At 35.8% G+C, this 15,261-nt stretch overlaps 1 protein-coding gene across 2 annotated transcripts in view; it reads left to right on the top strand.

Annotated features, from left to right (window-relative positions):
- Positions 1-15,261, top strand: part of SHPRH (SNF2 histone linker PHD RING helicase) — a 46,451-nt gene that overhangs the window by 6,909 nt on the left and 24,281 nt on the right. Inside the window, exons 8-18 of one of the 2 annotated variants that reach the window (XM_032184334.1) lie at positions 73-178; positions 679-935; positions 1,336-2,031; positions 5,426-5,677; positions 6,464-6,542; positions 7,497-7,660; positions 7,745-8,001; positions 9,893-10,014; positions 11,486-11,571; positions 13,254-13,343; positions 14,434-14,541. In XM_032184334.1, the coding sequence (XP_032040225.1) occupies positions 73-178; positions 679-935; positions 1,336-2,031; positions 5,426-5,677; positions 6,464-6,542; positions 7,497-7,660; positions 7,745-8,001; positions 9,893-10,014; positions 11,486-11,571; positions 13,254-13,343; positions 14,434-14,541 (2,217 nt within the window). Of the gene's footprint in view, positions 1-72; positions 179-678; positions 936-1,335; positions 2,032-5,425; positions 5,678-6,463; positions 6,543-7,496; positions 7,661-7,744; positions 8,002-9,892; positions 10,015-11,482; positions 11,572-13,253; positions 13,344-14,433; positions 14,542-15,261 lie in introns of both variants that reach the window. The other variant, XM_032184333.1, reaches the window with a different exon arrangement.

Below are 15,261 nucleotides of genomic sequence, written 5' to 3'. Positions count from 1 at the left end.
TGAAAAAATTAAGTTCAGAATTGCTGTGAAGAGATGTGAGCTGATAACACTATTTAATGTTGTCTGCCTTAGGGTAAGCTTGTGAACTTCTTTGTTCCACCTCAGCCTTTAGAAGGAAATAAAAAGAAAAAAACAAGGGAAATGGAGTTGAAATTGAAAGAAAAAATACAATATCCCAGTAAGTATTTCTGATGAATTTCTTAATGCATTTTGCTTTTGGCATAACTCTTGTGTTGACCATTGGTAGTGAGTTTAAGGCCACTCTGTGATTTTGCAGAATGAAGTGGTTCTTTCGCTGAGTATTTTGGTGTAAGGTTGTGTATGTTTAAAAGTAAAGTTACCAACTCAGATGTCTGCTATAGAACTGTGTGTACCTGGGGGTCATTTTGTAAGAGTTCATTCATCAAACTGAAATAGAGAGTTTCTAAACTTCAGTAAGAAAAATTAGGAGGTAGTTATTTTTGTGGTTACTCTGTATTGAAATATGCACGTCTCATCTGAAAAGTGATTCATAAAACTACCTCAAGTAAAGCATTGTCAAAACTGCTGTCTGTACACACTTTGCATTTTTTTAGATAAGCACAGACAGTGTTCAGGGTTCCTTTAATAGGTGTTCTCCAAGGTAACTGTCATTTTGTCTGAGCTGTAGTTTTTCTTCTGCTTTGGTTATACATGCAGGCTTACGAGTGATGGTATTAGCAGCTGTAAAGGAGATGAATGTGAAGAAAGGAGCATCCATTATTGCAATATTTAAGTATATCAGTGCTGTCTATAGGTATGACATACAGAGAAATAAACGTCTTCTCAAAAGAACTCTAGAAAAACTAATTGCAGAACAAGTAGTGGAACAAGTCAAAGGACATGGTCTGGCTGGGTCTTTCAAGCTGGGAAAGAATTACAAGGAACAGAAGAGACGAGAGAGAACCAAAGAACAGGTAAAACTTGCTTCAATAGCTACTTCAAAGAATGGTGCAAAGGCAGAGCTTTCTACCCATTGCATACTGCAGTCAACCAAGTTGTCTCTGTGACCTAGTTCTGTGATACTGGCTTATTTATAAAAATGAAAAAATGCACCATTTGCTTTGAAATCCATAGACAAGGAAGCAGAAATGATAAGTAGGTTAAATATGGGGCTAAACATTAACTACATTTGTCATGAGTCCTGTAAAATACTGCTGTAGGGGCTGGCAGATACACTGTTCTTACCTTGCAGTTGTGTGGTAAACACTGGTAAACATATAGGATGTTTATATCTTGATGTTAAAGTCTTCCTTCCAAAGGAAGAAAAAAAGGTGAGGAGAAAGTCTGACAATCTTGTTTAATTTTACTTTGTAGATAGCAAGGACTTCAGAAAGGACTCAGAAGAAGCAGTTGACTGATACTAATACTCAAACCAAAGAATCAAAAAATAGTGATGTTACTTCTGAAAATGTCCTTAAAATCCCTTTACGACTAGGTATCGCCACAGAAGAACATGATTATTGTGCAACTAGGAAAAACAGCAAGACATCTGAAGTAGATCACAAGAACTCTGCAGAAGAGAATGATGTTCAGCAGGAAGCTGTGGTCCCAAAGTCTCTTGACTTGCATGGCAGCCTCCTTGTTTCCAGTGACGTTAGCAGTCATCCTGATCTTGATGTTCCTAAAGGTAAAGCTGATATCAAACAGGAAATCCCAAAGGACCAATCCTCACATTCCCAAGAACGTGCCAGCAGTAGTGTGCAGCATGCAAGTTCTGTGTTTCCGTTTAATACCTCTGAATATCGTTTTGAATGCATCTGTGGTGAGCTTGGATTGGTTGACTATAAAGCTCGCGTGCAGTGCCTGAAATGTTCTTTATGGCAGCATGCAGAATGTGTAAACTACAAAGAGGAAAATTTGAAGATCAAGCCCTTTTACTGTCCCCACTGCCTTGTGGCAATGAAACCAGTTTCTACAGGAGCAACTCTGATAATTTCTCCAAGTTCTATTTGTCATCAGTGGGTGGATGAGATCAACAGACATGTGAGGTCATCATCTCTTCGAGTTCTGGTAAGATTATATATGTTCATCTTCTGGGGAGTTATTTTATCAAGGCTTGGGGTTTTCTGTCTGACTCTCTGTATCATGTAAAGTTCAGACGTTTCTTTGTCAGAATTCTGTATTCCTTGCTGATAGACCGTCATGTCTGTTTTGGCAATACGTGATACACTTCTCTCCCTGAAAGATGTCTGCGTTTAATTCTTCATTTTTTTCATTGTTAGTTGATCATTGGGAGACAATACAGTGAACTAGATATCTTTATCATACAGAAGCAAATCTTGAGTAGTAGCAACAATGCATGATTTCTAAGAGGGAATGCTGTATGTGTCTTTTTTTCCAAAAGATTATTGAGGAACTTAGGAAGGCCTTCCTATAGGTGTTTTTAGCTGTATCGACTCTCACTGTATACTTAGCAGCTCCCTGACAGGTGTTTCTCACTTCTTTGTAGATAAAAACAAATGGTTTAGTAGGTAAAGGGTATACTTTGGAATTCTGTTTCTCAGGCTTTATAGAAGTCTTGGGCTTTCAAGTTTACTGAAAATAACACCGTTACATCTTGGGCATTTCTCTAGAATGTCTGACATGGAATAGTATGTTGCTTGTCTGGAGACCTTGTATCATCTCTTGATTTCTCATTGAAATAAACTTAATTACACATACAGTAGTTGTGACTGTACAGGATTTTTTTTTTTTAATATAGCTATTACAGTATTCAAGGGTAAGCATTGTATTTTATTAAACTGAATTTATTTCAATTCAATTATTTATCTCAACTAGATGATCTTTAAGGTACCTTCCAACCCAGACCACTTGGTGATTCATGATGTAGTCAAGTCTTGTCCTTCATAGTTTTAATGAGCAAAAACCTTTCTAATGGTAAGGTGCTTTGAGATACTTAGATCCTTTGTATTTTGAATAAGGGTAAGTAGATAAAAAGAAATCTTCACAACCAAGAATGTATCTGATATCTTCAGTTATCCTTCAATTGTCCATTTGTACATTATGTAATGTACAAATGAATTCTAGGCCTCCAGTAAGTTGTGTGTGTGAGTAGTCTAACTAGCTTAGATAACTAGCTTTATTGCGGCAGCTAACAAATGAGTAGCTTGCACAGTTTTCATAGGACCTAGTCCAAGTTCTATACCAGCTTTGATGAAAACTGTCAGAAATAGATTTACATGGTAACAGGAGAACAGCTTAAATACTGAATGTCAGTACTTTAAAACTGTGACACCTTCCACTCTAAGACACTGTTTACATCTTCTTTTAACTGCCAACTGTAAGCCATCCAGAATGGCTTTCAGTGCTGTTTCAAATGAAAAGTTTTTTTGTTTTTTTTTTCTGTGAACTTAAAATGAAATGAATGCAGACATTTTGAAGTATTGACTTTCCCATGTTAACAGATTTTGCATTGCATGTGAATGATGTTTTTTATTCTTTCAACTGGTCATAACCTGTGGGAAATTCTACAGATTTTGTGTAAAAGAACAAAGAATTAGTATTTATCAGTAGGTCTTGCTTTGTAGCAGGTTGTCTTTTCCTGCTGCTGTGGAAACAACCAAAACTTGGCCAAGTTACAAACCTCCAGAAAATCTGTTCACAAATGCTTCAAAGAGATCATTAGACTTCAATAGCTATTTTTCCTTAACAGTTGTTTCAGTGAGCATGCTCTGTGCTTTGGTGTTTTGTTTTTTAAATCTCCTTCTCTGTCTCTTTTTTTTTCTCCCTTGTTCATGTGCATTAGCCAGGTTGTACTTGCTCAGTTCTCTTGTTCTGGGGCTGAACAGAAATGTTCTGCAGGAGTTTCTTGCAGTTGACAAAAACTTTGTTGCTATATGCAGAAATGTAGAGCAAGATTACTGGAGTAAAAAAATATAGTGACAGTGAAAATAACAATTTTAACAGTGAAAATTAAACAGATCAAGGGCTAAGTAGGGGGAAAATCAAATGAGGTTGTATATCATCACCTCAATTTTGGTATTTCTAATCATTTGTTGCCTGAATTAAGAGAGCATTAAAGTTTGTTACCCTTAGGGACTGGGTATCTTAAGTGATTAAAACCAAGCATTTGTAGACAACTTTAGATAAGAATAGACTGTCTTGATTAGAATGTTCATGTAATCACAGACTGAGAGACATATAGAAGGATATTAGCTGATTGAAGATGTGACTAGAATTTAGATGTTTTCTAAAAAGATGGGGGTATTCCTGTATCTATGAGAAGAAAACCAAACCATTTAATGCTGGGATTCAGCATTACATACAGTTCTAGGTGAATGGTAAGAAGTAGCTAATGACTTCTTATAAAAATGTAGTAAGCAATGGATGCATGTAATTTTAAAGAGTGTTCCTGAGATAAATGGGGAGCAAGAGAAATCATTTTTTTATGAGAAAGGGAGGGGGAAAAAAGTTGATTGCTATATAGCTCTGGTAATGATTACTTTCAGCTAGAAGTCCTGGGGATGACAAAACTCTATTTTTGTAAATGGATTTCACTGATTGTTTGCTATACCACTTGTTATATGAAATTTTGACATGCTTTGGTATTCTGAGTATATTGGGACTCATCATATTAGCTGTGTTTTAGATATAAAATGCTATCACAGGGAAGCATGTAGTAAAATGTTTGGTTTAGTTTGTAAAATTTTTATTGAAACTGCTCCATGTTTCCAAAAGGATTGTACTTAAAATAATGAGGGAGATAAACTACTTCTGATATTACAACAAATGTCACTATGAAAGATTTATTATAATATTCTGTTGATGCACAGAGAACTGTTTCTCACTAGGGTATTCTTTCTATGTCATGAGTCTCTGTGGAGATACTTTTTGTAGATAAAACTGTACCCAGAGTATTATTTTCTGTTTTTAACTATTTTATTTTACTGCATGCTACTGTCTTTGTCTAATCTTCCATGAAATTTTCACGAGATTCTTTGGGGGGTAGATGAGAGGATTGAGAGGAGAAAGGTAATATACATCTAGAGTAAATGAGAGAAGAGAGAGCATGTAACACTGGCATAATGCTACTTCTTACAACATAAAAGAATATTTAATCTTGTTTACAGCTGTTGGTACACAAAATTGTTGTAGCAAGTTCTAAAATTCTTTTTTCTTCAAAGGAGAAACAAAATCAATACTTGAAGTTTTGTACAGATGTAAATAATTATACATGAAATTGCATCAATGTACTTCATTTGTTATTTTGTATTACTTATGTTTTCTGACCATACTAGTACATGGTACAGGTTTTGTGAATGATTTCCTATTTTATGAGGGCCACATCTAAAAGTATGCATGTATTAAGCCATACATGATAGATATGGTATATTTTTTTTTTTTTTCTGAAATGTCTCTTACCTTAATTCTTCGCTAATGAGCTACTGAATGCAAATCCATGTAGGTATATCAAGGTGTGAAGAAGCATGGCTTTTTGCAGCCACACATGCTGGCGGAGCAGGAGGTGGTTATCACCACATACGATGTCCTCCGCACTGAACTGAACTACGTAGACATACCCCACAGCAACAGCGAAGATGGGCGGCGTTTCAGGAACCAGAAGCGGTACATGGCCATCCCAAGCCCCTTAGTAGCAGTGGAGTGGTGGAGGATCTGCCTTGATGAAGCACAAATGGTTGAATGTACTACTGCAAAGGTATAACATTCCCACTCATGCATTTATTTAACTTGAAAAGGTTTTGACAAGCTTATTGTAAATAATTAAATAAGACTCCCCCCGCTCCTAGCATTCGGTGAGCTTAGGTCATTTGTCCTTGTAGCTTGCTCTTTAGAAGTGAATTTTCTGTTGGAGATATTATTATTAATTGTTTCCCCTGCTGGAATTTTAGCAGACTGAAATATATTCAGCTCAAAAAATACTTAACGTAATCTATACTGACAGCTTAAACAACTAGGTCATCATGTTGTATATAGTGTCTGATAGTTTCAAGCAAGACACTAGGCAGTTCAGTGACATGGTTCAGAGGCATGTGTCCCCTGGATCCAGAGGTTAAAATAATTTGCAGTGTCTCTGGAAACTCTAGGTGTGCAATGGGAGATAATTAAAATTAATGTTCTTCCAATCTTTTCGCCCAAGACAGGAAGACAAAAATGCTACTTACATCATGGTTCATAAGCTTTAGTATTCATTCTGTGTATGTTTCTTTTGCTAACTCTGTGCCTCTTGTGAACATTTGATTGCACTTGATTACTTCGAAGTGGATATGGCTTTTGGTTACCTTAAAAATAGCTCTCAGTAACTTTGTACATGTTTTTGTAATACATTGTACCAATGCTGCTTAAAGGTTTGTTAAACTTTTAAACCAAAAGTTGTGCAGGCTTTTTTTTTTTTTTTTTTTTTTTTTAAAAGTCCCTATGTCTTCACACTGTGTTCCACTCTGTTTTTTCCTTTCCTGGCATTGATTCTATCTTGTTTTGCTAGGCTGCTGAAATGGCACTCCGTTTAAGTGGAATCAATCGCTGGTGTGTCAGTGGCACTCCTGTGCAGCGAGGATTAGAAGGTGAGATTTTATGCAGCAGTGTCAGCTGTGGGTTTTCCTTGTCCTGATAATGAGGTGGTGGGTTTGAAGCACTTAAAATGTCTGCTAATTTTGCTCTGAATTCAGAGATATGTATGAGATATTCTGACTTTGGAAGTCCCCTGGTCTGTGATGTATGTGATGAATGTCTTACAGCTCTGAGCTGAATTATCATAAAGCTAACAGAGTAGGGAATGTAGCCACCAGGTCTTTAAGAACTTAAGGGTGTCGTCATATATTTCTGTTTCTCATGTGGACAACGCAAGCATTTAAACATGTGCTTCTGTAGTTCTCCAGTAAGTTCTGAGTACAAGCTTAAAGTTAGTGTGTCCTTAAATTTTGTCCCCCAAGATGGTGGGCATCTGAATTGATCAGAATTGGCAAGCTATGTTCTTTCAAGGTAAGAAAACAAGAATAGTGGGTTTTGCGAATTTCTTCTGCTGTAGTAGAAAAGTGAAAGTCTTCTGAATTGCAGCCACTTCTAGGATAGTGGGCAACAGAAGGTGCCCAGCAGGCTGTAAAGTAATGATACTGAGCAATATTATTGTAGAAAAAACTGGCAGACCTAGCTAACCATATGCAATCATGTACTTTCTGCCTCTCACCCCTGCTCTGAGTAGGTTTAAATTCATCAGTTTGTTCTACTAAACTTGAAATTAGCTGTTTGAGAGACATTTTGCGATATTGCAAGTTCAATAAAAATCAACAGGTAACTAAAGGAGAGACTCTTCCCTCCCCTCACCCAGTCCCCTGCCTCCAGTTAACTGTTTTTGTGAAGGAATGACCAGAAAACAAGTGGAAAAGATAATCACTCAAATGTCTTTGCTTTATATATGGTAACATTTCTGTGGAAGCTAACTTTTTTTTTTTTTTGGAGGCATATTCTGAAGTATTAAAACAAAAATGTTGCATTAAAACATTTTCTTTTCTTGGCAGATCTGTATGGATTGGTTCTTTTTCTTGGAATTGATCCTTACTGGGTCAAACATTGGTGGGACCAGCTTTTATATCAACCTTATTGTAGGAAAAATCCCCGTCCTCTCTACAGTTTAATTGCCAAGATAATGTGGAGATCAGCAAAGAAAGATGTGATTGACCAAGTAAGAGAGAGGTTTTGGTTTTAAAATTTCTGAAGAAGATATATCAATAATTTTATTTGCAAATTACTTATTTTTTAATTGCAGATTCAAATCCCGCCTCAGACAGAAAACGTACACTGGCTTCACTTTTCTCCTGTGGAGAGACACTTCTATCATCGCCAGCACGAGGTGTGCTGCCAGGATGCATTGGCAAAACTCAGGAAGATATCAGATTGGACTCTTAAGCTTAGCAGCCTAGATAGAAGGACCGTGACATCCATTCTGTACCCTTTGCTGCGGCTGAGGCAGGCCTGCTGTCATCCACAAGCTGTTCGGGGAGAGTTCTTGCCATTACAGAAAAGGTGAATTTTTATCACTTCCTTAATGGTTTGCTTTGGATAAAGCAAACCTTTAGTTGTGCCTAATGGTGCAGTATTTTGTAGAGCTGTAAACCTCACTTTTAAGCTTCATAAGTTAACCATGCAACTTTGTCACACCAAGCTCTGACAACAGAAGTTGAATGATATGCAGTAGGGGAGCCGGTAATTCTCGTGTTAAAGAAACATTAGTGCTGAGTGATAATGCAGCAACACTTTGACTTTGATGCTGTTGCATGCTAGGGTGTTACAGGTGACAAATATACTGTGAAACAAAATATACTCTTTTTCAGTTTCAGACAAGCCCACCAAATTTCATGTCTTACAAAACTCACTTTCATAAATGAGAACAATGAACTAATTGAATAAACAGAATGGAATAATTCTTAAAATCAAATGTTTTTAACGTGAGGTTGCACAGCTAGTAAATATGCATCAAAACTTGAAAGCTGTTCAAATCTTTCTTTTCCCCCTCTTGCATGCTTTCAAGGTCACCCTTCGCACAGAAGCCCTGCAAATATACCAGTTTGGTGCCAGCCTTTGTTAGACCTAAAGCCTGTTGCCACTACTCTTTGTGAAACATAGTTACTTCTTTTTTGTGCAATTAAATGGGCTTTGTGAAAACAAGGTGTTTCTCTTCCAGAATCTCAGAGCACTGCTTGTGTTGTTTTATTCATAAATTTAAAAACAAGGAAAAACATAAACTATAGCACTAGCCACGTTGCTTCTGTTGTTTCTTGCTTTTGTTCATCTATTTTATTAAGTTTATTTCCATCCTTTTATGAAGTTTTTTATCCTACTCCTTCCTGTTTCTCATACAGGGCACTTTCAGTGTGCCTAAGCAGCTGTAGATGACTTTCCAGCTGTTTCAGCAGGGACCAATAGCAGGCACTGTGCTATACCACTTTGTCTCACATTCTACCAGTGTGGTAGTAAGAAGTCAAACCTGGGAGAAAGCAATGTTCCCACAAACCCCTACATTATTTGCATTGAAATTAGCCAGCGGAGCACAAATGAAACATAAAACTGAGCTGAGCATGCTGGGGACAGCTTAGTGTACTGCATTGATTTTGGCACAGTTCCAGGGAGCAGGGTTGTATCTGGTCTCACAGCAGCAATTGGTCATAGAAGCAGCCTCAGGTTGGGTGTAGACTGCTGCTGCAGTTTACTTTCCTATCTCTTTGCATCAGTCTTCTTCCTGCCTGGATTCTTTGTCCCTTATTCCAAGCTACCCTTCATGCTTCCTTCTTTGCTTCTCCCTCTCATCTTTCCTGTATTTTTCTGTTCAGCTATTTCACTTCTAATTAAATTCCTCACAATAATTACAAATATTACAAACAAATGTAGAAAAGGAAGTCTAGAAAGAAAGGGAAGTTGTGCTTGCTAATCTTCACTGTTTTCATTCCATATATTTTCCACTTACCTCAATATTTCATCCATTCTGCATGTTTAGGTTGGTGATGAAGGGGAGAAGTGTAGTTTCTCGTGGCTGTTTTCATTTCTCATTTTGTTCTCTCAGCTTCTAGTGACACAAGGTCTATTTTTGGTTGTTTCCAGTTCTCTATTGTAACAGAAGGAGCAACATATTTTGCCCCGTGAAGGATTACTTCACCTGGTTCTATTTTTCCTCTTGTTTTATTTCTCCCTATTTTTAGGAGTTGTCAGTCTCTTGATGTACTTAAGTTAGAGTAAATCTCTGCCTGAAGTCTGTTGGAAAAAGTTTTTTGTTGGCTTCTTATTTTTTAATCTCTGGTAAACATTTGCACAGTATGTTGCATGTATGTAACATAGTATTTCATGCTGCACAGCAAGACAGATTAACTTCTGTAGCATTATGGTTTTGTTTCAAATTTGAGCCACTTGCTCTCTATTCCAGCACCATGACCATGGAAGAACTGCTAACATCTCTGCAGAAGAAATGTAGAACAGAGTGTGAGGAAGCTCACCGACAGTTGGTGTGTGCTCTTAATGGCTTAGCTGGTATCCATATCATTAAAGGTAAGACTGGGTGGCTGTAATATATTTACTTCTTTTAGTAGGCTTATTATGGAAAAGACTTAATGAAAATAAACTTGGGAAAATAAGCTCGTAAAAGTGTTTATAACAAGACCAGCACTCCTCCTAGTCAAAGGAGAAGAGAATAGATGTAGTGTGGTGTCTTTGAGGTGCCTCGGTATTTCTGGCTTTCCTGTTCTGTGTTCTACCTCAGTTCTACCATCTGTTTGTACTGGGAGGATAAGAAATCACACTTGTACTTATTCTGCTGCCTTATTTTATTAGTATACTGCTTTCAGGCCTGCCTTTGTGTTCCCTTCCACATAAAATTCCACAATGAATGTGGAATTACTTGACTGCATTTTAGGGTCTGCGTTTTTGTTTAGCGGTTAGAGCTGTACAGCAGGCATCACAAATTTTTCAATGTTGATTTTTGTCTGAATTAAGAGGGGAAAGAAAGCTTTGACTGTAAAACAAAAGTTGTTTAAAAAACTTGCCATAAATGCCAAGTGAGTTAAAGAAATTGTTGTCACTGCTAAACCAACTAAAAGTTACTGGCAAGTCAAGAAATCTTCCAAAGAATGCTTGACAAGCCTCAGTGTTGAGTCCTTGCAAATTCAGCGCGTAACTTTTGTCCTGTTACAACAATAGTATATTGCACGACCCTTACAGTTTGCAACTGTTCCAGTGTAAGAAAGAACAAATCTTATTGCTGTTATGTTTCTAGATATGTGGGGAAGTGATTTTTTTTTTTTTTTTTTACTTCTTGCTTTTATATATTTCATGTCCTTGTACTTTCCCCATTTTAAGAGTCTTCTAAGACTGTATTGCTGGCTAAGTAATTTTTTATCAGATGAGAGAAAAGGAAATATTTTTTTTTAAATGCTGCTACTTTCATGTGTGCAACTTCAATTTTGCATATCTTCTTAAATCAATTTATGTTATCTGTTTTCTGAGAAGTGATTGTCATGTTGGTACCTTACATCTACGGTTATGATCCCTACATGTATGTAATTACTTTTTACATTTCTAAAGTACGATAAAACTTTTCTGTGCATGTGTTGTTAGGACTCTGGAAGAGTGAGTAACATATGTGCAGTGCAAATTTAGTAATACATCCTTGCAATGAGTTGTAGATGGTGGGTTTTTAGTGTGACATTTGAGATGTTTTTTTTTGACATACACAACCGTGGATGGATATTTTTAAGATCAAGAAGTTTATAGATCTGACGATCATGTAATATACTTAACTTAGAAACTGCTTTAGCCTATAAGATTCAACACTGTATCTTTTCCCATTTTGGAGCAGGGAGAATGAATAGGGAAGATTTGCTTGAAGATGAACAAATATTATACAGCTTGTCTGAAAACCTCTTCATTTATTGCAAGTGATGTCTGTCTGGATATTTAAAGACCAAGTCAATTTGTATATGTAAATGTTCTTGTTTTGTTTACTTTTTTTTAAATCCAGAAGAATATGCATTGGCTGCAGAGCTGTACAGAGAAGTGTTACGTTCTTCTGAAGAGCACAAAGAAAAGCTCAAAACAGATTCCTTGCAAGTGAGTAAAGATTAAGGTGTAAAGAGACCTGAATAAGAATTGGAATAATCTAGATTTAAATTGACAGGTTAAACTTTTCTTTCTCCCAAGTGGTGTGGTGAATGACTCTTTCAGCCAGCTGGCATCAGTCTTTAGATAGGAATCTGTCTAGTGACCTTCATTTGTCTTTTTCTAAAACCTACCATGTTTCTAAAAAGCTTTTGCTTCTCAGTCATAACAATATCCCAGAAGCAGTGTATGATCTCCACCTGCTGTTCTGTACTAAACTTAACAAGCTGACTTTCTAGGCTTGCATATGTGACTGTGACTGTTCACATTAATGGTATTATTTTGCAGACTAGTGCAAATACAGGATGCTGGGTTGGCAATAGGAGTGATATTAATGTGCCAAGTGATAGAGAATAATAAAATCATTGCACTGTAGATGATCTCAAATAGCATTAAAACACAAAAAAAAAAAAAAACAGTTATTTTTTTCAGGAAAAATATGGATATATTTTGAATACTATATAAAAGTATGAATATATTTTCCTGATAAATAAACTTTGTAACAGTTATTTCAAGAACTATCAGTTTTAAATTGACCAGAATTCTTTTAATCATAACAAGATATTTAAAATGCTAATGACAGATAAATAAGAAGTGATCTGTATATTTCTTTACTTTGCTTTTTTCCATTAAGTTACTCTTTGATTGCTAATCTTGTATGTGGTCATTTGATGCCTCCATTGTGCTGCTTTGATATTCCTTGTTTGTGAAATTGAGGCATTTTTCAGTTAGCATGTTAGCATAAACTTGTTAAGCCACTTGTGACAACGTTGTTAATGAAGCTGTTTTACTGAATGATATATCAAGTAAATATTTTCCTCAAAATGTGCACTACCTAATATTGACTTTAGGTAATAAAACTACTTGTTGAGTGCTTCCCAGTTGTGTAGCTTTGACTCTAAGAAAATGGCAAGCCACTACAGGTTAGTGCTCTTTACTGGCTGATGTATTGATAGGGCAATGGTGGAGTGAGTCAAGGAGGTGAGAAAGGCATAAGATCATGCATAATCGAGGAGGTTATTAAAATACATTCATGGAATATGCAGGCAACATAATATTAGTAGACTGGTTTGGGATATATAAGGCGAACCTAGAATAAGAAGAATAGAGTTGCTTTGAAATAATGAAGTTGTTTTTTCCCCTGAAAAGTTTAAAAAAAAAAAAAAAAAAAATAGTAAAATAGTTGAAGTGTTCAAGAGAGAGGTTTTTTTTCCTTATATTCTCTTTTGTTTTAGAATGCTAAATGACTTCTCCATATGATGTTCCGAAAGATTTACAAAAGAATGTACTATAAAATAAACAACTTGTTTTACATAATAGTTAAGGGCAGTTTTAATTATGAGGGTGAGTACTGGACAGAATCTGAAGACTTGCCTAATAATTTGCTAAGAGGTGTTGAAGGTCTTTTTAACTTGTTTCACTTCCCACCTCACTAAAATGATGAAAACAATGTTTATCATTATATGCTTCCAGATTAATATAGGGGTTAAAAAAAAAAAAAAAGACGCTAATGCTTTAATGGAGTACTAATTTCTTGCCATAAGACTTCATTGCTGATTAAGCTTTTCCTGTCACAGTTATTGCAATATATTTTTTTCATGATTACCACTGACTTTTTTTTTTGGTATGTTTAGAGACTTCATTCTACACACAATTTGATGGAATTGTTGGGAAAGCACACAGGAATTCCTCCAACTTTGCGTGATAGCCGACTTGCAGAAGAGGTAAATCTTGTTCATTTTTATATAAATACGTTTATAAGAGTATCTTTTTATTTTTTTTATCCTTTAATATTTTTCTCTAACCAGAGTTTTCAAGTTAACTGTGGGCATTTTCTTTCAGGTTAGTCAATAGAAATTTTTCTAGTTTCATAGTAACTTAATAGAAATTGTGCTCATTTTTTGATTGCCTTAAAACTCAAGCAATTTAATTGCCACGTTTTCCTGACATTGATGTGAAGAGGATTGGAAAATGTGGCTTTTGCTTACAAATATAAAGCAGAAATTGCTATAAAAAACAATCTTCTGCCAGCAGCTCATTCAAATCCCTATGAGTCCGGTCTGTTTCTGGTAACTAACTTCCACCTGTAGCAGTAATATAATTGTTTTGATAGTAGCAAACAGAAGAAACAATTTAAACACACCATTAAAATGCACTAAATAAAGGTATCTAGTGATATCAGATTGTAATGGTAAAAGATGTGTGTATGTGTTAATGGTAAGAAACAAGATTTCTGTTGATCAGTTTTTAAAATATCAAATAATCTTGTACAGGTTATATCAGAGACACCTGCATGTCATAAATGGTTTTCACTCTCAGGAGTAATTTTTATTGGAGAAAAAAACACAAGAGTGATGCCCACAAATATAATACAGTTTAAACCTTTCTTGGTATTTTTATTGATAAATTCTATATGTAGGTAAAGTGAAATTCAATTGTGTGGTTCTCAGATTGAAAAACATTGTGTTGAAGCTAAACAATAGAAAAATCCTAAAACAATGTAGAGAGAATTAAGGAGTATGTGGCATTCCAATTCCTCTTATAATGTGTTGTGTTTCTAGTGTGTTATTTGGGCCTGTCCAAAAGCAAAATCGCATGGTTAACATCATGTAATAATTTGTCTTTGAATGTTTTGGGAGGGCTTATGAATAAATTCTAGAGGGAAAAATTAAGTCTAAATATTACTCAAGAACAAAGGTGAGTAGCACTTAGGTAGATAGCCATTCTAAAGCATTATGGTAGCTGCGGAGATGTTGCATTTTTATACCTCATAAATAAGAGTTGTACGTCATTTAAACTCTTACTTACATACAGGCAGAACAACTTCGGCAGCATTATATGAGTAAATCAAATGCAGAAGTTGCAGAAGCCCATCAGGCTTTACAACCAGTTTTCCAGACCATTCGGGAGCTCCAGAGAAAGGCAGGTACCTCTTACATATTTAGTCTTTTTTTAATTTATTTAAATTTACCTTAATTTCATGTTTCCTTTTTTATCCGGACCTTCAGCTACCTATTATCTCTAATAGTTCTTTGAAGGCCTGTTTCAAATGGGACTTCAGCAGTGTGCGTATATTCATATATACACACACACACAAAAAACAGAGCCCCCAAATATACTGTGATCCCCGCACAAAGACGTTCACAGTGCTCAGTGAACGGATGACTAAAAAGAGAAGCATATAATAATGGTGAAATGGTTCTAGTAAAGTTTAGCACTGTGCTTGATTCTTATGTTAACAGTTTCATGTTGATTTTAAGTCAACGAGTTAGAGGTTTTAGCTTGAAATGTTTCTCTAGTGTATCAGATTACTTGTTACTTCTGAAGGAAGTGTTCTTTTTTGACATGCATTTAGTCATTGTGTATAAGGCTCAATTACATCTATTCAAGGTGACTATTCACATTTCTTGGGAAGGTACAAACCAAACAAATTAATGAACACCTGAGGTGAAATGCTGCTTGTTAAAATAGTAAAGAACTAATACAGAAATGGGGTCATACAGCACATACATGTGAAGAAGTAATCTTTCCCGTATTTTCACCTTTAAAAATTATAAGCTCACTTCAGTGTTATTCTTCATTAATTTCACAGATAACTTGCTTTCTTTGAAATGTTCCTTTCCTCTTTTATAGAGCGCACTT

This window comes from Aythya fuligula, chromosome 3, assembly GCF_009819795.1.
Source record: "Aythya fuligula isolate bAytFul2 chromosome 3, bAytFul2.pri, whole genome shotgun sequence".
NCBI lineage: Eukaryota > Metazoa > Chordata > Aves > Anseriformes > Anatidae > Aythya > Aythya fuligula.
Note: the sequence above shows the minus strand (reverse complement) of the source record. Positions and strands in the feature narration are given on the sequence as shown.